Below are 23514 nucleotides of genomic sequence, written 5' to 3' on the forward strand. Positions count from 1 at the left end.
GCTTCCAAACTCCTAATGTAACATACTACTGTTACTATTTGCTTTTAGAATAAAATTTCTGTAGTGAATACTGTTTTGAATAGTTAAAATGAATGAAAATTCATAAACTTGTTTTGGATAAAAAATGTTTAAACCGTTTTCATATTGTATACTTACGTATTTTATGTAGTTTTCCTAATAATTTTTGCATATCAAAATATTTTCAGATTAACTACTTCCCTACCTATTTTATCTCCTATACCTGAAGGTGTCTATTATCTTCTGTTGGATACAAAAGTCTGGGTAATCTTACTTTTTTTGGGGGGGGGGCCACACCTGTTTGATACTCAGGGGTTACTCCTGGCTAAGTGCTCAGAAATTGTCCCTGGCTTGGGGGAACCACATGGGACGCCAGGGGATGGGACCTCGGTTCTTTCTTGGCTAGCGCTTGCAAGGCTGACACCTTACCTCTAGCGCCACCTCTCTGGCCCCAATCTTTCAATAAGAATAATCAACTAAATTACCAGTTGTATATACAATTATAATATTAGACTTGATGTGCTATAATGTTGAAGGGTAATTTCAAATTCTTAATGTGTTTTTAGTTTTAAACATATTTTTATAAATGTTATATTTAAGAAATTATTTTATATTCATTGTTTCTTAATATTTTACAGTATTCTGTACCTAAATATTTGTTCTTTAAAGTATTAGAAACTTAGTTCAGTAAGATGACTACTGTGGAAATTATATTATAGTAAACCATTTGAAATGTTAATTCCTTTCACATTCCTTTCACTTGAACCTGACTATCATTATGATGATCGTGTTAAGGCTTATTAAAAGTAATCATCTAATTTTATTTAACATAAATATATAGGTATATTCAGATATAAACACACATTCATAACTAAAGAGGGGGACTTAATATAATAAAAATTTGGAGGAAATGCAGAACATTAACCTGTATATTGAAAAGCTGTTCTCTTATTATTTTTTAGCCTTTTTTTTGGTGGGGGCACACCCAGTGATGCTCAGGAGTTACTCCTGGTTCTGCACTTAGAAATCTCTCCTGGCTTGGGGGACCAAATGAGGCGACAGGGGATTGAACAGTTGTCTGTACTAGGTTAGCGGGTGCAAGGCAAACACACTACCACTTGCTCCACCTCTCTGGCCTTTTATTAATCAGTCAGGCATTGAAGGATGTTAAAATAATTCCCTAATAGCAGCTAACTCCACATGGCATTTGAAATTACATATCACTACGTTAAAAAATACATTGAAAGAACTTTGAATGTTCTTTTAACTTATTTGAAAGTGCTTTGACAAAAGAATCAAATTGTGAAATGGATAAGCATTATACAATGGCTGGATTTTATAAAAATGTAATAATGATAGATATGTGAAATAAGCATTAAATTGGAAGAAAAAATAATTTTATCTTGGTTTATTTGCAAAAGCTCTTTAAGACAACTTGATTTGCTTTTGCTCAACTGCATCTATTAAAATTGTACTTATAAACATGACAGTTTTAAATTTAAGTGTTTTGACTGCTTATTTATTGAATAATTTGTAGAATCATATATGTCTAGACTAAAAAGTGAACATTAGTATTGAACTAGTAATAAATTGAATTTTTTTCATGGGCAGAGTGATAGTACAGTGTATATAGTGTACATGTTTTGGATGTGGTGGATCCGGCATCTATCCAGCATCCTGAACCCTAGAGGAGTGATCTACGTGCAGAGCCAGGAGTAACCCCTGAGCAGTACTGCATGTATCACAAAAAGCACAATCCAGAAAGAATAAGAAACAAAAATAATAAACTTATTTATTCTTCTATTTATGATTTGTAATAAAAAGTATAAAAATAAATAAATTCAGTATTAATACACTAATCTGATCTGTCATATTTATTTTATATGTGTGTTTGTATATATGTGTGTATTTGTCTGTATTACAGCTGTCATTTCTCGAAATCAAGAGGGTCCTGGAGAAATGGGAAAGGCTGTCCTGATACCTAAAGATGACCAAGAAAAAATGAAAGAACTATTTAAAATTAATCAGTTTAATCTGATGGCCAGTGATTTGATTGCCCTAAACAGAAGTCTGCCGGATGTTAGATTAGAAGGGTGAGTTAAAATGTATTATATAACTTTATATATTAATATCCATAATAATATCTAATCACAATGCTTCTGCATTATAGTTAAATCAAATTATTTTAGTTTTAGAATTATAGAGTTCAGAATAATTTTACTATATAAGAAATTTACAGTGTATTCATGTGATGAAAAATGTTAACTAATTTCTTCTCTGGCAGAACAAAAGATGGTCCTTGCAAAGAATTTGTAGAATTAAAAATTCAAACAATTTTTCCTTTATGAGATTTTTTGGTCATATTTTGCTTTATCCTGCCAAATACAATGTAAACATGTTCTTTTACAGATTATTTTCTGTGCATAGAAATGTTTATATTTTGCTTTATGAAACTGCATGCTTAAGTATTCTAGATTTAAAATACAGTTGTCTGAATGATTCTTTTATCTTTTAAATTACTTATAATATATTCAAGCAGTTTATCCTGTTCTGTATAACTTGGATGCACACTTATCAGTGATAGAAGATACAATCACTTGAAAATGATAAACATGGGAAGTGATGTTGAAAATTCAACTTATATATCATTAAGTGTAAGCTATCTTCTCAATGCTTTAACATATTTTATATTGATATAATAAAAATAGTTTATGTGCAGCATTGTCACCATAGTGTAAAATACTTACAGAAAAACCTCTTAATTGTATAAAGATATGTCTTTTTTTTTTTTTAGAAAATTTCAAGATTATAGATATGCTCAAAATTCACTTTGCAAGTAATACATTTTTCAGACAGGAAAAAATTTTCTCTAAATCTAATAAAACTATATTTATGGAAATAAAATCATGCCAATAACATTATACTATTTTAGAAATGCAGTGTATAACATTACATTTACAAAATCTGATTTTTCCTTCTGACATACAACAACTAAGTCTAATATAGAGAAATCAAACTGTTGTTGAAAAGTGGGATTTAGTTGCCAGAAGGTTCATTAGAAAGTTTAGTCACTTGTTTTTTATACCTTGTAAGATTTTGAAAATGGCTTCAATAATTATGTTTTGAACATTTTTTGTCTCCAACGATGGGCTAAAATTCTCAATACTATATTTATACATTCCAAACACTAAATACTTGTTGCATAAGACTATCTCATTATATGTAAGTATTTCTTTATCCATGAAATACACACTGGCATTCTGAATATATAAAAAAGCACACTGTTCTAAAGAATTTTAGTTGTTTTAGATACTGTTAATTTTAAATTATTAATTTGCTAATGTATTTTATATATGCCATGTTTTAATAAGGTGAGGCTATGTTATACTATGTGCTCAAATGTAATATAAACAGTATTTCAGATATTTTTCAATCTTGAGTTTTAATTATATGAACATAGACTAAATTTTGGTCATATAATGGATAAGTAATAAGCAATAGTTCAGTACTAATCTATTTCTAAAATAAAAATATAAAGTAAGCTAATTGAACAGTGACTTAAGGTGTTTATGGCTAAGAGTATCTTTTAAGAATCATGTAGAACAATAAATGCTTGAATAATTAGGCTGTATGCTAAGGGAAATATCCAACATTTAAAAATATAAAGGATTCAAATTGATACAAAACTTCTCTGTTATAAAAATATTAATTCTTACCTCTAATTATAGATAAAAGAATTGTGGATTTGTGTTCACTTAAAGAATTAAGATAGATAAGGGAAATAACATATTACTTTATTCATAGATGGAAGATAGTTATGCAAATGATACTCATAAAAAACAACATTGTACTTTTTATTGCACCACACACACACACACACACACACACACACACACATTCACAAACACACAATGGTAGTTGCCTGAAGGAAAAAGAAAGCTATTAGAGGTGGATAAAGTAGGTCAATAGTGTCAGTTGTATAAATATTGGTGGAAATCAGACATTTGGAAGTGATGATAATGTATTACATACATTATTATATATCAAATTAGGAAAACATTAAGTATCATGTCTAAAATTAAGAGTAGAGGGGGAGGCCTTTTTGAATCAATGGACCTTATAACTGTATTTTTCAGTTTTATTAATATACAGATATGCATAAATACTATATTTTAAGTTTCCTGGAACACATAGTACTAAAAATAAAAATATCTCTTTATGTATTAAATTTCATAAATATCCTAACTCTGTGGAAAAGCAAATGCATGAGTGAATATTTGAGTGTGTTTGATTATTTTGAAATGCTATTTGAATTATATTTCCATGAAATAGCAACAATCACATTTGGTTTATAAAGACATCTGTTCAATTTAATCTTATATCTGTAGAAGTTTCTGGAAATATTTAAAAGAAAATTGACTATAATCATAATCAATAAAATATGTATGCATCTCTATTTATTCTCTGCAAAACAAACAGGGGAAATTATCAACCAGTTATGGAGAGTTCTTTTTGAAGCAATTTGGGAAAAAATATAGAGCCACAATATGTGGCTTTTAGGATTTTACTCAAATGATTTTAGAGCTTGAATAAGTCATTGAATTTCTAAATGCCAATTTTCTTTGACTGATTAAATCAACAAAACTGTCAAACAGCCATTTCGGTTATGTGTTTACATGAGTTATAGTTTTAAGAACAGTGACAACAAATGAATATAACTGGAAGTATTCACCTATATTTTGTAAAATTGACAAAGCAAATAATTAAACCCAAGTCTCTAGCAACAATTTTTATTCACTATAATTAATATCCCTTGGAATCCTATTCCCAGAATATTTTTCTTTTCTTTTCTATTATTGAACCACTTGAAGACATTGTTAAAGTAATTAGCTTCTCCCAGGAATCTGTAATTCTTTTCTAATAAAAAATTAACAACAATTACTAGATATGTGTTTATACAAACATTATGAACATTAAAACAAAATGCATACCATTGAATTCAAACCTTTAATAACCCTGCAACTTCTCATACTGAGCTTTTTGAAGGTTAACTGTTATGATAGCATTTATATTTTATCAGGAAAAGCAAAGAAATGGAAATTTTCTTCTGCCATCTTTATCTAGTATCAAATAAGTGATTCTTATATATACACACTAGCAAACTGATTAAAAAATATGATAGTCTTGCATTGTTAGTAAAAGAAATGTAGAATACAAATTCTGAAAAGTTGTTTACAAATGCACAATACTACATATATTAAAATAAACAGAATTTTTCTGTGCTTAATTACATCAGTATACCTGTCCAGTTATATAGATTGCCTTTTTCATGAGTTAAAATTTGATAAATGTAGCACTACATTTACAATGGAGAAATAGCAAATGAGAATATTAATTGGATTTTTGATCTCTGTTCCACATCTTTTATTTCTAATTTGTGAATTGACACAACTTTCATATGCTGAAAAAAAATTTACCTATGAAGATTTTAATAATTCTTATCCTTTGATTTATGTAATATGCTCATGTGTAAAATTAATTTCTCCACTCAAAAGTGGTAGATATGAATATGCATATGTATTTGTGCATGCATATAAATGTATGTATATTAAAAGAAGGTGGATCTGGGTGGAATTATTCTATTTAGTATAGTATAGCAATACTGTTACCTCATAACTTTTTAATATATATATATATATATATAATGTTTTTAGAGAATATTCTCAGGGATAAATTTGTATACTTGTGCAGGCAAAAATTAACTGCTATTGATACTTGAACTTTTAATATTAAATGATTTTATCTTAATGTTCTGGCATTATTACTTTCAGGTTTAAATATTTATGATAACAGGCCTATTATGATGGCAGTCTGGTGCAAAGTGGTGGTGGCATGGGAAGGTCTCTGGGAACAATGGTGGAGGGAGGTTGATACTGGTGGTGGGATCATCCTGAAACATTATATGTCTAAAACTCAACTATGAATAATTTTGAAAATCACAATGGTTTAAATAAAAATATTTGATAAAGATACCTAACATAAAATCACCATACTCTTTATGTCCAAGTATACCATTTCATAGTTATATTTTATATATAAAATTGTATTAGAATATACTACCACCAAATTATACATTTGAGAATAACATTTCTCTTGAACTAAAGGCAATAGAGAAGAACCAGAAACAAAAATACCTTTTTCCCTTCCTTTAGTCTAAAAGTAATTATAAATTTTCAATTGTCTTGAACTTGAAAAGAGACTTTATCATTAGAGATGGAGACTGTGCATAGATACTTGCATAAATTCAATCTATCAAAATAACCGTCCTGTCATTTGTTTCCATGAAATATGCTTTACCCTTCAAATAGACCATCCTTAGAAGCCAAAATGCTTTTCATTTGGTCTGTGAGTTCACAATATATCACTTGGTTAAAATTGTTTTAAAAATTAATCAATTATTTGGCTAAGTCCTTAGGTCAATTTTAAAATAGTTAAACCAAATAGTTTTTTTTAAAAAAAAAAAAACACACACTCTGGAAATATTGGCATCAAGTAAAATTTATTTAACTTTTCTCTTGATTCTATTCCCTAACAGTACTAGGTAAAAAATAAAGTTAATGTTAAAGTATTTAATTTTAAATTATATTCCAAGAAATGTATTTTCATTTTATAGACATTAATCTATAAATATTTTATTTTTTCTTACTTTTGTAATGCTAGGAACAATTAGTATGAATAGGGATGTAGCAATATCTCCTTGAGTTTCTGTTTTCAACTCTTCTGGATTAAACTAAGAAACAATCACACAATAATTCTTTTAGTTATTTGAGGAATCACAACATTGTTTTTCATAGTGGCTGTACTATTTAAAATTCTAGGCTTATTTTAATTTTATTTGATGTTGAACAAATATTTTCCTAAATTTTGGGTTATTTGTATATTTGTTTGGGCAAATTTGTATTCAAATTCCTTGGCCATCTTTGAATAAGCTTGTATTGTTGTAAGAGCAATAATTGTTGTAAAGCAGGTCATATCCACCTATCAAATATGTATACTAAAATATGTCTTATTCTGTCAGTTTTCTTTTTGTTCTTTATTTCACCCTTTGGTTAAAAAGAGAAAATTTGAATTTCTAGGAGCTGGTATAATAGTACATTGTGTAGGGCATTTGCCTTGCATATGGCCGACCAGGGTCTGATTTTTGACACCAATATGGCCTTTAAATTTGCCAGAGTGATCCCTAAGTAAAAAACCTGGAGTAATCCCTGAGTGCCACAGAATGAGGCCCCAAATGAAACAAACAAAAATTTTACATAGTCTAGCTAGCTCTTCTATTTTTAAATTTTTTTTTGTTTTGGTTTTGGTTTTTGGGCCACACCCGGCGGTGCTCAGGGGTTACTCCTGGCTGTCTGCTCAGAAATAGCTCCTGGCAGGCACGGGGGACCATATGGGACACCGGGAATTGAACCAACCACCTTTAGTCCTGGGACGGCTGCTTGCAAGGCAAACGCCGCTGTGCTATCTCTCTGGGCCCCTCTATTTTTTATTTGTTTGTTAATAACTTTTAATGTTCTGTTTAAGAAATTATTGTCAAATACCAAATCATGGTATTTCTTCTAAACATTTTATAGTTTCAGCTCTTATATGTAAAAAATTGGATAATTTTTAAAAATGGATAATTTTACTATATAGTTTTCTTATTTTTTGTTTTGAGGTCACTACTGAGCACACTCAGATATCACTCCTAACTAGTGCTCACTCTGGTGATGTTCAAGGCTCCATATGGGTACCAATTACCCAATCCAGGTTGGCTGCATGCAAAAGCAAGTACCCTATCTCCTGAATTATCTCCCAACCAACAGTTTTATAAAGCACTTTAATTTTTTAAATGTTTCTATAGTTCAGTACTTTTGCTGAAAATAATTTGACTATATGTTAGATCCTAACCTAAAATATTTAATTTTATTATTATATTTTTATTTTATATTTATTTTGTGTCCTCCATATATTTCCTTTCTGTATGTGTCTATTAACATCATTGATGATATATTTTCGTGCTTTAATTTTGTAATAAATTTTGAAATTAGAAAATGTAAGTCTCCCAACCTTGACACTGGAACATTTTTGTTTTCAAATTAGTTTTTATAAGGTAACATGATTTCTAGAAATATTGAAAAAGTTATTTTTAAATATTATTAAAATGAATCAATACTAAATATTTAAATAGTATTGAATTATTGCAATGCTGCTATAATAATGTCTCCACCAGAGTTTGAGACCCTTCTACCTTTAGCCCAAGCAACCTCAAGTTGCATCTGTAGACTTTAACTGAGATATGTTCATGCTGAGGATGGCTAAATCCTTTACTTTACATATGACTAAGATTATCCTTTTTTGTTTATTTAATGTTTGGTCTGCTATATGTAAGGCAAGTGCCCTACTTGCTATATGAATACTAAGTTCCTTGTTTCCTTAATCACTGATTTATTTATCATATACCATGAAACACCCTTCATTACTATCCTATTTGTAACATAGTGGAAAATGTCAATTTTTTTAGGTATTCCATGGTGTTTGTAACACAATATCATTATCCACTTATCTGTTTGGGGGCACACTGTTTGCAGACTATAATGAAATGTGCTGACATAACTTATTTTTTAATGGTTGATTAAACTGTTGTCAAGTTCAGCTTTAAAAAGCAACTTGGATTCTTCTTCAAAAATCCTAAGTACCACTTCCTTATGATCAGCAATCCCATTCTTAGGCTTCTACTCCAAGAATAAGGAAATATTAATTTTTTTTTTAATTTTTGGATCACACCCGGCTGCGCTCAGGAGTTACTCCTGTCTCTATGCTCAGGAATCGCTCCTGGCAGGCTCAGGGGATCATATGGGGTGCTGGGATTCGAACCACTGACCTTCTGCAGGCAAGACAAATGCCTTACCTCCATGCTGTCTCTCCAGCCCCAAAATATTAATTTTAAAGAACATAATCATGTAGGTTCATCACACCATTATTTGCAGCATTATAGTCTTGATTTGCATTTTCTCTAATAATTGGTGATAAAACTCTATCATATGCCTGGTGTCATCATTATCTCTTGAGGAAGTATCTGTTTATCTTACTATTAGGGGGGTCAGCGTGCACAATAGTGATGCTTTGGGCTTCCTTTTGGCAATTCAGGAGTCACCCCTAGAGATACTTGTGGGGGGAACCATTGATGCCATGAATCAAATTCATATACAAGGCATGAATATTACCCCAAGCACACACACTCTCACTCTCTCCCTCTCTCTCTCCCTTTCTTTCTCTCTATGTCTGACTCTTCCTATCATATTTTTTATTATGGCTGAGTATTTTTCTGTTGAGCATTGAAAGTGTTTTATATATCTTAGATAATAGCCTATTGTCTGATGAATGATATGTGATTTTTTTCCCATTCAGTGGAGTGTCATTTTATTTTAGGCCTCATTTGTTTTTACGGTGCTTTTTATAGTTTTATACTGTACTATTTGCTTATTTCTGCCTTTTTATTTCTTTGAGCATAGTCATATCATATTATTGAATATTCCTTTGGTGAGGATTCTTCCTATGTTTTCTTTTTTATATAAAAATCTTTATCTAAGCACCATGGTTACAAGCATGATTATAGTTGGGTTTCAGTCAAAACAGAATACCCCTCTTCAACAGTGCCACAGTCCCGCCATCAATGCCCCCTCCTATCCCACCCCTTCCTGTATTCAAGACAGGCATTCTACTTCTTTCATTCTTTAACATTGTCATGCTAGTTTTTAGTGTAGTTATTTCCCTAACAGCATTCACCATTCTTTGTGGTGAGCTTCAAATTGTGAGTTGGTCCTTCCTACCCTTCCAACCCTTAACTGTATTATCAATGGGCCGTATTACAATGTCTTTTATTTTTTCTTAAACCCCATAGATGAGTAAGACTATTCAGTGTCTTTCTCCCTCTGACTTATTTCACTCAGCATAATAGATTCCATATACATCCACATATAGGAAAATTTCATGACTTCATCTCTCCTGACTGCTACATAATATTCCATTGTGTATATGTAATACAGTTTCATTAGCCATTCATCTGTTGAAAGGCACTTTTGTTGTTTCCAGAGTCTGGCTATTGTAAATAGCCCTTCAATAGTGTGAGGAATGGATTTTTGAATTTTTTTTATGTAGGGTATAATTCTAGGATTGCTTTGACTGAAACTTATAGGATCTCAATTTCCAGTTTTTTGAGGAATATCCATATTGTTTTCCATAATGGATGGACTAGATGGCATTCCCACCAGCAGTGAATAAGAGTTCCTTTCTCTCCACATCCCTGCTAGCACTTATTGTTCTTGTTCTTTGTGAAGTGTGCCAGTTTCTGTGGTGTGAGATGGTACCTCATTGTTCTTTTGATTTGCATCGCCATGATGATTAGTGATGTGGAGCATTTTTTCATGTGTCTTTTGACTATTTTGTATTTCTTCTTTGAGTGTCTCTTCATTTCTTCTCCTTATTTTGATGGGGCTATATGTTTTTTTCTTGTTAAGTTCTATCAGTACCTTGTATATTTTGGATATTAGCCCCTTGTCTGATGGGTATTAGGCAAATAGTTTATCCGATTCTGTGGGTGGCTTTTGTATCCTAGGCATTATTTTCTTTGAGGTGCAGAAGCTTCTCAGCTTAATATAGTCACATCTGTTTATCTCTTTTTCCACTTGTTTGGAGAGTACTGTTTCCTCCTTGAAGATGCATTTAGTCTTAGTGTCGTGGAGCATTTTACCTACATATTGTTCTATATAATTTATGGTTTCAGGCCTGATATTCAGGTCTTTAATTCATTTGGATTTGATCTTTGTGCGTGATGTTAGATGAGGGTCTGAATTGCTTTTTTGCAAGTGGCTAACCTGTTGAACCAACACTACTTGTTAAAGAGACTTTCCTTGCTCTATTTTGGATTTCTTGCCCCTTTATCAAAGATTAGTTGATTACATATCTGGGTAACATTCTCTGAGTACTCAAGACTATTCCACTGATCTGAGGATCTGTCTGTATTCCAATACCATGCTGTTTTGATAACTATTTCTTTGTAATAGAGTTTAACATTGGGGAAAGTAATGCCTCCCATGATTTTTTCTCAAAGATTTCTTTAGCTATTTGTGGGTGTTTGTTGTTTCAAATGAATTTTAGAAGTGTTTTATCCACTTCTTTAAGAATGTCATGGGTATCTTTAGAGGATTGCATTAAATTTGTACAATGCTTTGGGAAGTATTGCCATTTTAATGATGTTAATTCTCCCAAGTAGATATAATATTTTTACCACATTTTTATCAGGGCCCAAGCAAGGAACTTGTTTAGGATAGTATCCATAGAAACATAAAGCAACACATAATCATAACTTAAAATTTAAGGAAAAAGATAACACCAAATTCAAGGTAGTTTCAGAATAAATAAGCATGTAATTGCACTTTCATATATATGTATATATATTAATTAGTGTGCATCTATTTGTTTTATAAATCTGAAAGAACTAATAGGCAGGAGGTAAACTAGAGGTTATCCAAGATATTTTTTGAAATGGAACTTCAGAATTGGTAGCTAATGAAGTAAACATAGTAGTAAAATGATGGCTAATGGTTTAAACCTAGGTGATGCAGATGGAGATAGTGTATGGGTTAAAGTGCTTGCTTGCAGGCATTTGGCCCCAGTTTGAGCCTTGATTTGATCCTTAGGACTGCATATGATCCCTCATACCCTGAACAGAGCCAGAATTAAATCCTGAGTATTGGCAAGGGCAACCAAACCCGTTTTCCCCCAAAATATGTGGGATATATAAAAAATAGTAGTATTACTAATTACAAATACACACATATGTAAATACTAACTTTAATCCAGTTATTAGAATAATTTTCTTTCATGGGCTCCATAGTATTATAGAAATGTCATTGCTGTTTTCATAGGCAAAACATTTGCATAAACATAATACTTCTAAAAGCAAAATAAAAAAAGATGTAATGGATATAGAAAATCCAGTTAATATACATATGTTCTATTTTTTGGGATCTATTTACATTTATTTTTATAAGATTAGCAAAATTGGAAAAAATGAATTAAAATTTGGTTGGGGAGGTTTAGGCCACATAATCTAGATTCTGTGTTTAGAAGCTTGCTCTAATGACTACTCAGGGGACCTCGCAGTGTGAAGGATTCAGCTAGGGTTGCAGTATGCAAGACAAGAACCTCAAATTCTTGTACATTATTCATAAAATTATGACACTATGATAATTCTAAAATTGGGTCTTGCAATCTTGCCTTATTGTTAAAATTATGGGGTGTTTTATAACTCATCAAAGGAGGGAAATCTTTTAAAAGTGAAGAAAGTCTCTTTAAAACTGAAAAAGTTGTATCTATTTAAAAATACCTAATTATAAAGGGAATACAGTTTTCCCTATATTTTCCCTAGGAGAATCATAACATGTGCACAAATGAATATTTAATTAGGAATCTAAATCTTTTAGCCCCAATTTGTAATGTTACTTTGTGGAGAAAATTTTGTTTTTATACTTAATTTGTAGATGATATGACATGTCTAAAATTTCTCATTTTTATTATAATTACTATTCACATGGAAATATAAAGTTACTTTTTGGAAGTGTTTACATTTTCTCAATGTTAATTGCAGCATTAATAAGAAAATTATAAGTTTTTAATTTTTTTTTGTTTTTGTTTTTGGGTCATGCCCGGCAGTGTTCAGGGGTTACTCCTAGTCTAGGCTCAGAAATCGCTCCTGGTAGGCTCGGGGAACCATATGGGATGCCAGGATTCGAACCACTGTCCTTCTCATGCAAAGCAAACACCTTACTTCCATGCTATCTCTCCGGCACCGAGTTTTTAATTTTAATATATAATATCACTATATGCTTTATTTAGATTAAAACATTAAATACAATAGTGAAAATAAGTTAATTTTAATGTGTATATGCATTTTCAAGCTAAAATATATAGGACATCTTTAAGATGAATTTTCAGAAAAATATATATTTTTTATATAACTTAAAATATATTTAAGTATATTTTGTACTGAATACGTTTATTTTCGCTTACATATTGCAGATAAATCTATATGGTACATATAAATTTGTAACTATTAGTATAACATTTATTCTTAGGATTGTATAATCTTGCATTAATTTTCTTCTGAAAAGGCATTTTATTTTGCTCCTTTTATGTATTTTTCTCCTGTGAAGTACATTAGAATATAACTAAAAGAACATAGAAAAGAACATATTTGATTACATTTAATGGGAGTTAATTTTCTAAAATTTTAGTAAGAAAATTAAATATAAAGTCATAAAATTAGTTATTACATTATCATTTATTATGTAAAACATTGAATTTTACAATTTGACTTTATAAAATTCATTTTCTTTAATGTTATTAATTTATTTATTTTAAATAATTTTTATTTTGACCAAAGTGAATTACAAATTTTCACATTAATATTTTACATACATAGTGACATTAAACCTGGGGCATTCTCACCACCAGTGTTGTTCTCCATCCATCTCTGTTCTCAGCATGTATCCCATATCCTCCCTAGGATTGCTAGAATAAGTGGTCCCCTCTGAGTCTAACTTGTTGTAGATTGGTTATCAATTCTGTTGTCGTTGGTTTTGGATTTGGTATTTAAGTCTGATCATTTTTTTAATTTTTACTCAATGCCTATTTGGTCTTGGTGCCATCTATTATTTCCCCCTCAATTCACTTATATAAATAACATAATTAGGGCATTTCCCCCATGAACTAATTTTAAGATATATTAATCAATAAACCCCAGTTAATATAAGTGATAATTAACAATTTTTCAACTTCGAATATGTACCTGGAAATATATTAAGTATTTTATCTACACTGACTCATGGAATCTCAATAAAATGATCTTCTTCTAGCTATTTTCCATCATAGACAGTGATAAGCTCAACTTTGTAGACCAATTCTCAGGTTATTTTGTCTTTGTTCATTTATTATTCTCTTCTTTAGAGCCATAAATTAGGATAATTATTCTGTATCTGGCCTGCACTTTCTGAGTTCAATTAGCATCAGGCCCTCTGTATCCATCCATGTAGCAACAAATTTTTATTTCACTATTTACATATTGAAAGGCCATGGATTTTGAATGTTGATTTTGTAGACTACTTTTTTAATATGCATGTTTATTGTTTCTAATAATTTTAGGAGGAGAGCTTTTAGGGTTTCCTAAGTATAGTATCATGTCAACTAGTTATAGTTTGATCTATTTTCCAATCTTAATATATATATATATATATGTCTTATCTAACTATTGTAGTAAGGTCTCCTTATACTTTATTGAGTATCAGTGGTGTGAATGGCATCTTTTGTGCCTCACCTGAGAAGTTGGCTGCAGTTTATGTTGATCTGCTTCCTTCCTTTTTTGTCTTAAAGTTGCTTTTACTTGATCTCCCCCCCCCTGCTAGTTACAAATTAGAGATTCATACCACAAAAACCACCAAGGTTCAGCACTACAATAAGGCATGGGAGTTTATTCATCAACATGCTAGGGTTGCCCCAAATTAGGCAACCACCCCAGGCAAATTTTCAAATACTTTTACAGGATCACAGAAGTTTCAAACCATCACTTTAAGTTGATAGACTGTAAGTATAGAGTGTTTCATTTTATGATTAGATATCTAGAGTGGAATATTGTGGTTTATAGAGCTTTGTAATCTGTGTCAGTTGAAGTAGTAGAGGAGGGGTGCCCAGTGGGCATTGGAGACCTTGTCTACTCACAGGCTAGTTTATCTAACTGTTTTGGTAAGTGCCTACTCAGTTCCTGGAACTGATTGTTCTGTTGTAGTCCCTTCTGCCACATATCTGAGGCATGCCATGGCAGATTTTATGGCTAAAACAAATCCAGGGTTACAGGAGCAAAAACAAGCAGTTAATTCAAAATTTACATTCCCTTCTCGCTCTTAACATCCCCATACCAGCAGAACATCTCTTACTTCAGTCATTATTTGATCTTCATCTTGTTAATTTTATAGTAAATAGTCAGTCACCAGATGTATTGAACTATTAGTATCATATTTTACAATATGATTTAATTTTTACTGAAATGTTTTACTTATCTTTGAATATACTGTGCTCCCAAAAGCAAACATATTTCCAATTCCTTTTCTTTTATTATTTTTGTTGTTTCTTCTCACTAATCTAATTTAAATCTATAAAACATATACATACCATACATACATACATATATATTTAATTCACAGTATTGGTACTTAGTCTGTTTTGTGTCTGCATTCACTTATTTGAATATTATTTGTTTCCTTATATTAATCTAATTGAGACTTTGTCTCTGGATATTTAGTATTGATTCTGACAGTATTTTTTATCGCTTCACTTTAATGTCTAACACTTTTCTGAAATGTAACATGTCCCAAACTGAAAATCAGTTTCTATAATACACCCTCTTTCCATAAATTTATCATCTCAGAAAATAGACACTCTGTTCTTTCAGTTTCTCTTGGAGTTTCAGCTGATGTGTGCAATTCATATCTAACAACAGTTGATATTAAAAGCATCAGTTTTTCTATCAGTTTAACCACTGCAATATTAATTAAAGCTACCAATATTTTCATCTGAAATATCACAGTAATGTCTAGCTATTTTGCTTTGTTTTGCTTCTTTTTATCTTTTCATTTGGTATTCTGCTCTCTAATCAATACTGCAGGCAGGATGACTCTGTTAGAATGTCAGTTTGTGTTGAAATCACTCTAGTAGTTTGGAACTGTTTTCAACGCTATACCAAGATCTACTTGATCTGTCTTTTCATTACCTTCTACTTGATCTGTCTTTTCATTACCTTCCCAATATTCTTTATTAGTGCTTGCCTCCTTTCTCGATTTCAAGTGTAGGTCATACTGGAACACACTAAAATATTGATAATTTTGCACTTCTTCCTGCTTGAGATTTTTGCTCTTGCTATATCCAGATTATTTTGCTTTGTTTACTCTTATGTCACTTTCTCTTAAATTTCCTTTGAAGAATAAATTTCCGTATCATATAAATTAACAGATACCTTTATGACACACTCTTTGTATTTTCTCTTCATCACTTTTTTTCTTTATAATTTTATTTATTTATTTGTTGTATCTGACAATATGACTTACTTCTGGCTCTGACCACAGAAATCATTCCCGGTGGGACTCCAGGGTATCATGATAGGGTGCCAGGATTGAACTTAGGTCAGCATTCTGCAAGACAAATGTCTAACTCTCTGTACTATTCCTCTGGCCTCCATTTTTATTTTTATTATTAAATATATGATTACTTTCTTATTTATCTTTATTATCACATTTCCTCAGTGAAACATCTGAATGCATATCATTATAATGTTTTCTTCATTGTCTTATCCTTAGCTCTAAGAATTGTTACCTTTTTTTTGGTTTTGTTTGGTTATTTCTGTTATGGAGAAAGATCTTTTAATTTACTTAATATAATGTACTCAGTTCTCAGGTATTCATGACTCTGTGTTTAAGGGACCATAGAGGTTCCAGGGATATATCCCAACTTGTGTTCAAGCAATGTGGATATGGATTATTGGAATCTTTTCATTATATTAGATAAAGTATTAGAGGTGGTGCCTGAGAAATAGCACAGCGGTAAGGCGTTTGCCTTGCATGTGGCTTACCTTGGACAGACCTCGGTTCTTTCCCTGGCATCCCATATGGTCCCCTAAGCCAGGGGCAATTTCTGATCACATAGCCAGGAGTAACCCCTGAGCGTAACTGGGTATGACCCCAAACAAAACAAAACAAAACAAAACAAACAAAAAAAAGAAAAAAATATCAGAGGAGAAAACAATAGTGCAAGAGGGTAAATTACTTGCCTTGCACAAGACTGACCTAAGATGGATTCTTGACATTCTGTAGGGCACAGAGCCAGGATTAAGATGTGAACACAACTGGTATACCAAAAACAACCACCAATAAAAGTATTATATAGTGATCACCTAATAAATGTTTTAATGAACTGATAAATTATTGCTATCCATATTATGACAGTATATCTATTTTTGACATATACAAGAGGAAGAAAATCTAGAATTTTATTTTGTTAACAAAAGAGCTATAATTTCAGAATATTATCTATTTTCAGAAGGATAGTTTCTACCCTGTAAGCAGAGTTCTTGAAGTTAGCAGTTGAAGTAAGGTAGCATATTTGCCCCTTTTATCTGTTTTGTTTTCCAGCAGGACAGTTTAATCTGAAACAGAAAAAATAAAAATGAAATTTGAAAATTAGGAATTACTTAAGTATTCTTTATAAAATAGCAAAACAAAATTGAAGCATATAGATCTTAATGATAAATAAGAGAGAAATGATAATTATTTAAATTTGAATCCAGGGTTTGATCTTTTCTTTTAGGTTCTGAAACTAAAAAACCATAGAGTGCAGTTCACCATACTAGGTGCTAACAAATTTGCAGTCTTTAATGCTTCACTCCAATATTTAAATAAGACTTTAAAAAATGGCACTTTTCCAAATTTACAATTAAAGACACTGAGAAGAGGCAATTTCTTTGGGCAGAATTACTTGAGATGTCTTTTTTCCATAATTTCTCATAAACTTGCTTCCATAGATACCTTCCCAGAATTTGATTGACTTATCTACAATTTTCTGACCTTTTTTTAACCTGGTAGAAAAGTTTCATTTTCAAATAGGCAACAGTCCAGTCCAGTTTTTGGCAAATACTGTCTGGCAGTCATTCAATGCACTGTGGCAGCCACTCAGGTTTTCCTCTGAAGTGAAAGTATTATAGAAATTACTTCACTGAACAATTACAGTTTAGACCAAATGACTTCATTCTCTTTCTCTCCACTGTTCCTGCTTAAAGTTGCCTACTAGCCTAAATCACTGCCATGGTATTTTTTGCCTCAATAAACAATACTTGAAAGCAGAATTAGAATTAGAGTTTTATGATTCCAGCTATCAGTTATCATGTTGCCTCACACATAGAAGCTTATGATCATAGTTAAATATAAATATAAAAATGTAATTATTCAGTTAGCTTTATTTTCCTCTCCCATCCCTTTTGAATTTCCAGAATGCTTCCTTTTTATTTTTCAGTCACCAAGAAATTAAGTTAAATTAAGTTAAATTTCATAAGTTCTTTCTTTTCTTTCTTTTGTCGTTTTAAGAAAACAATTACGATAGCATAATGTTTTATGATTTGGTTGTACAATGATATTACACTTTCACCACTACCTGAACACGCAAATACCCACCACCATTCTCCTTATTTTACTTATTATGTTTTCTCTTTCTTCATACCTCTTCCACTATTTGGTAAATTCAGTTCTGAAATTAAAGGGCAAGGTTCTGTCATCATTCATAATTCATTACATCATTCATTAGTTGTGTTTCTTCATTACCACAAATGAGTTAGAGAATCTAGTATTTGTTCTTCTTCTAAATTACTTTACTTAATATAATGCCACTGTGATATAAGTTGCTGCAGATTTCATGATTTCATATTCACTCTTTCTCTTTCTCTCTAGCTCTCTATCACACATATTTTTTGTGCCATAGAGAGCAATTATCAATGCTAACTCAAGGCTGTATACTCAGGGTTCACTCCTAATGGTGCTTAGATGACCCTATATGTCACTGGAGGTTAATTCCCAGGTCAGCAATATGCAAGGCAGATGACTTATGTCCTTTTCTATCTTTCTGGCCCAAGATCTCATAATTTATTGTTAACTACATACTATTTTATTGCATGTGTATATGTCATATACATATATAACTTATTTGTCCATTGAACTACTGCACATTTTTGTTCATAGCCTGGCTAATGTATTTTGGCATTGATATAAAATATTTATGCATATGTATTTTTTAGTTATGACTCTTAGTACAGGTGCCAAAGCAGAATCAAGACACATTGGAGCTCTTTTATTACATTTTTATTACATTTTGAGATATTTATACTACATTCTATAGAGGGTGAAATACAATATTCTCACTGGTAGTGAATGAGAGATCGATTTTCATAACATTCTACCAGCAGTAGTTGTTTTTTTAGTTTTTCCAAATATTTTATTTTGTATTATAATAATTTGATGATGAAATTTGAAAATTTTCATGTAAATCAGTAACTCTTTGGTGGATGTGTTTGTTCACCCTTCATTTTGAGGAGGTTATTGTTTTATTATTATTTATTTATTTAGCTTTGGAGACCACATCTGTCAGTATTCAGCAATTACCCCTAACTTATTCCTAACTCTATACTCAGGGAACACTTAGAGAATATAGATTTCTGCAAATAAAATGCCCAGCTATGTGCAAGGTGGACACCCTAACCAAAATACTATCTCTTTCTCCCAAAGATTGTTGTATTTTGTTGTTGATCTTTGTGATTTATTCATCTTGACTGTTAGACCTTTATCTCAGGTATGATGTGCAAATATTTATTCCCTCTCACTATTTCCATTTTATCTTGAAAACATTTTTAATTTTAGATGATCTTTATTACTTTTTATTGCCAATAAAGTATAAACATTGAAGTCATCCTTGTGGTCTTTATTCTGCAGAGATGTCTTCAGATTCTTGTCAAGAAATCATCCGCCTATAGTTTTATCAATATTATTTTGAATTCAATTTTGATATCAGGATCTTAAACACATTTTGAATCGACTTTATTCCATTTTAAGTTGATTTCTACCATCATGGCATTGTGGTTGAATCGCCCCTTGATATAATTTCTATTTTTGTGGCATTATAGAGAATTAGATCGTACCCAAGCCTGATATCAATCTTGGTAAATGTTGTATGTGCCTTGAAAAAGAATGTATATTTTTCTCTTTGAAAATGAATTATGCTGTGTGTTTTTTATTAACCCAAGTTTTTTTTTCAATTCCTCTGAAGGTTTCTAGTTCTGTCTAATTGAATTGTCCAGTGACAAATTTTGCTACCGATGTTATTTTATGTATCTTAATAGTTGCTTTATAAGCTTTGCTGCTCTTTTAAAATGTTGAAGTTTACCTTGTTCAATGAACATATACATGGGTTTCTATAAATATATACTCTTACTGAGTATCAACTAGATTTAATATTTATGAATATAAATAATCTAAAATTTCATGTTAAATTCAAAGCATGCACAGAAGATGAAAGTAGACTCTGAATAAAGAGAAACATAGATATGACTCCTACAGTGTGTTATATTAGAAGTACAGTACTTATTGTGATGGGACAACAGGAATGGTTAAGTGGGTGGTACTAAACAAATAGAGTGTGTTTAAACAAATATAGTAGGTGTCTTAAAGTAAATATAGTGGGTGGCCAAACCAGATACACTGGGATTAATATCAATATACTGATAAGTAAATAATGATGAAAGTATCTTGGAGAGTAAATAAAAAAGGATAATCATATTTTAATATTCAGGGTATATTGGCTTTGATACAATTTCAAACACTGCTTAACTTCGACAACAAAGGCATACAGTTAATATAACTTGAAGAAACTGTAAAAATTTTTTTATTTTTTATTGCAATTGAGAATATTATGTTACACACAAAAAAGTAAGGGTAAGCAACATATCAGAATGAAGTGCATGCATTTTTTCTTCTGGAAAAAATAGAAAAGTAAGTGCTGTGGTTTTCATCCACATATCTACACATATATCAGGACCAAACAAAAATTGTGGAGGGGAGAAAAACTGTTATATACTTGGATTTCAAGCAATAAAAATGGTTTATTTGTAGAAGAACCATCAACATTCATCAGTTTAGCTGTTGAATTTTGTGTCATGTACAATTCCAAAATAACATAATAACTCTTAAAAAGACATTTAGTGCCTTTCATATACCAGTTTGGTCATCTGAGAATCAGCTCAGCTGTGAGTGATGTTAACCAAAGTAAATTGCTTTAACTGTATATTTAATAGACTGTGACACAAAAGTGCAGTCATCCTGAAAACTAGCCTGAAAGACATGAGGTAGATACATGAAGGCCTAGGTTTCAGTAATAGGTAGCTAGTATTGATGCTTTATGGAAGAAATCGACAGAGACAACACAACTTGTTTTTTTTATATTTCATATTTATTTTTATGAATATGTACCAGAGAGTGTAAGGAGTTTAATATAAAAATATTTAGTTTTAATATAAATTTAAAATTTAAGTCTTACAGAGAACATTGTTAAAGACAAAAGAGAAAAATGTCCAGAATCTCATTTATGGATAAATTTTCATTTTTTAAATGACAACTAAAATATTTCTGACATACCTTTCAGACACAAACTAATTTCACCTTCAAAAATTATATTAACCTGGGGCCGGGTAGGTGGCGCTGGAGGTAAGGTGTCTGCCTTGCAAGCGCTAGCCAAGGAAGGACCGTGGTTCGATCCCCCGGCGTCCCATATGGTCCCCCCAAGCCAGGGGCGACTTCTGAGCACATAGCCAGGAGTAACCCCTGAGCGTCAAACGGGTGTGGCCCAAAAAACCAAAAAAAAAAAATTATATTAACCTGTGGTTTGGTGCCATCTTTAAATATGTGAACAGATTTTACATTATACTTGTGATATGGAATTGTGTACATATGATTCTTATATACAATTATTATCACTTTTACTATGGCATTTTTCACTCAGTCCCTTTATTATTTCAATATGTAAAATGTCAAGTAATTTATTATCATTGATAACACTTATTGTGATGCTGTATTTAAAAATAATTTTTAAAAATGATAAAATTCTGTCTCAAACCACATTTTGGGTATGGGTCACACCTGGCGGCACTTAGGGGTTACTCCTGGCTCCAAGTTCAGAAATCGTTCCTTGAAGGCATGGGTATTATATTGGATGCCAGGAATCCAACCCAGGTCCATCCTGGGATCAGCTGCTTGCAAAGCAAATGCCCTACTGCTGTACTATCTCTTGGCCCACAACCCATACTTTTTTTTTTATTTTTGAGGGGTTCATACTAGGTAGTACTCAGGGTTTACTCCTGGCCCTGCATGTAGAAATAGCTCCAGGTAGACTCAGGATACCATATGGGATGCTGAGAAACGAACAAGGGTCCTTCCTGGGTTGGCTTTGCGCAAGGCAAACGCCTTACCCCTGTGCTATCGCTCTGGCCCCAACACACCTCACTTTTTAATTAAATAAGTGTTCCTATATTCATTTAATTGTTTTCCATTTGATATTCATATAATATAGATTATCACATAAGGATGTTATTTTATAGATAATATTTGGAATGGATTATTCTTTGGTGCAATTTTGCTTTGTTATTTACTAGGATGCTTGCTCATTTGATGGTAATATTATTTTTTCTCATCTATATAATATTATTTTAAAAAATTTTTAAAGAAAAGTGCTTGCTTCAGCAGCACATATACTAAAATAAAAATGATACAGAGAAGATTATCATGGCCCCTTCGCAAGGACGATATGCAAATTCGTGGTGTTCCATATTTTAAAAAAAAAGAAAGAAAAAGAAAAAAGCAAATCTATAGTTTTAGAGAAAAATTACAAAGAAGTACTAGTCCCAAACATTCAGTCTTCAACATTCATCATTCATTGGTACATGTGTTACAGTTAATGAACAGCCATTAATATACTGAAATTAATCAAAGTCCATTATTTATTTTAGATTCACTCTGAAATCTATGAATTCTATTGGTATATGGGGCCAGAGTGATGATGCAGAAATAGTGCATTTATCTTGCATGCCACTGAACCAGGATGTACCACGGTTCAATTCCCTGGCGTCCCTTATGGTTCCCCTAACCAGGAGCAATTACTGAGCACATAGCCAGGAGTAACCCCTGAGCGTCACCCAGTGTGGCCCAAAATAAATAAATATATATAGGTATACATGTAAACCAATATTATAATATTGTGTATCCTATATTATAATATCAAGTATAATTTTCTCTGTCTTGCACATAGTCTGGTCTCTGCCTTTTTAATCCTCTTTCTTCAACCTTACAATCTCTTAACAACTGATCCTTTAGTTGTCTCCATAGCTTAGTATTCTAGGTTATTATATAATTGCAATATATTCTATGTTACCTGTATAGATAAGTTTCTTAAACATAAACATATGTATTTAACATAAGCATAAGTGATGTTGTGCATTGATAGCTCCATTCTTTTTAGCATGGAATAATTTTCTATTGTTCAATTCACTAGAGTTTATCCATGAACCTATTGATTTTCTGTAAGTTTTGTCAATCATCAATAAAGATGTTTAAGTAAATGTGTAGTTTTTTGTTGGCATATTCTAATGTTTTGTTATGTGTACACAATATTAGTCATGTAGGGATTATAAAAACACAAATAAAAAGTAAATATAAGTATCTTGAGACAAAGACCATGAGAAATTATTAGAAATTATAGAGTTATGAGAACCACATAGTCATACTTGTTTGAAACTTAACCAGCATTGGCCGATATTCATTT

General features: G+C 31.4%; 1 protein-coding gene and 1 non-coding gene across 2 annotated transcripts in view; both read left to right on the plus strand.

Annotated features, from left to right (window-relative positions):
• Positions 1-23514, plus strand: part of GALNT13 (polypeptide N-acetylgalactosaminyltransferase 13) — a 623731-nt gene that overhangs the window by 259020 nt on the left and 341197 nt on the right. The window contains exon 4 of the mRNA XM_049773003.1: positions 1943-2111. Within this exon, the coding sequence (XP_049628960.1) occupies positions 1943-2111 (169 nt within the window). The remainder of the gene's footprint in view (positions 1-1942; positions 2112-23514) is intronic.
• LOC126009783 (U6 spliceosomal RNA) lies at positions 22424-22528 on the plus strand. The gene has a single exon (XR_007495987.1). It is a non-coding gene; the product is annotated as a U6 spliceosomal RNA (small nuclear RNA).

This window comes from Suncus etruscus, chromosome 5, assembly GCF_024139225.1.
Source record: "Suncus etruscus isolate mSunEtr1 chromosome 5, mSunEtr1.pri.cur, whole genome shotgun sequence".
NCBI classification, from domain to species: domain Eukaryota; kingdom Metazoa; phylum Chordata; class Mammalia; order Eulipotyphla; family Soricidae; genus Suncus; species Suncus etruscus.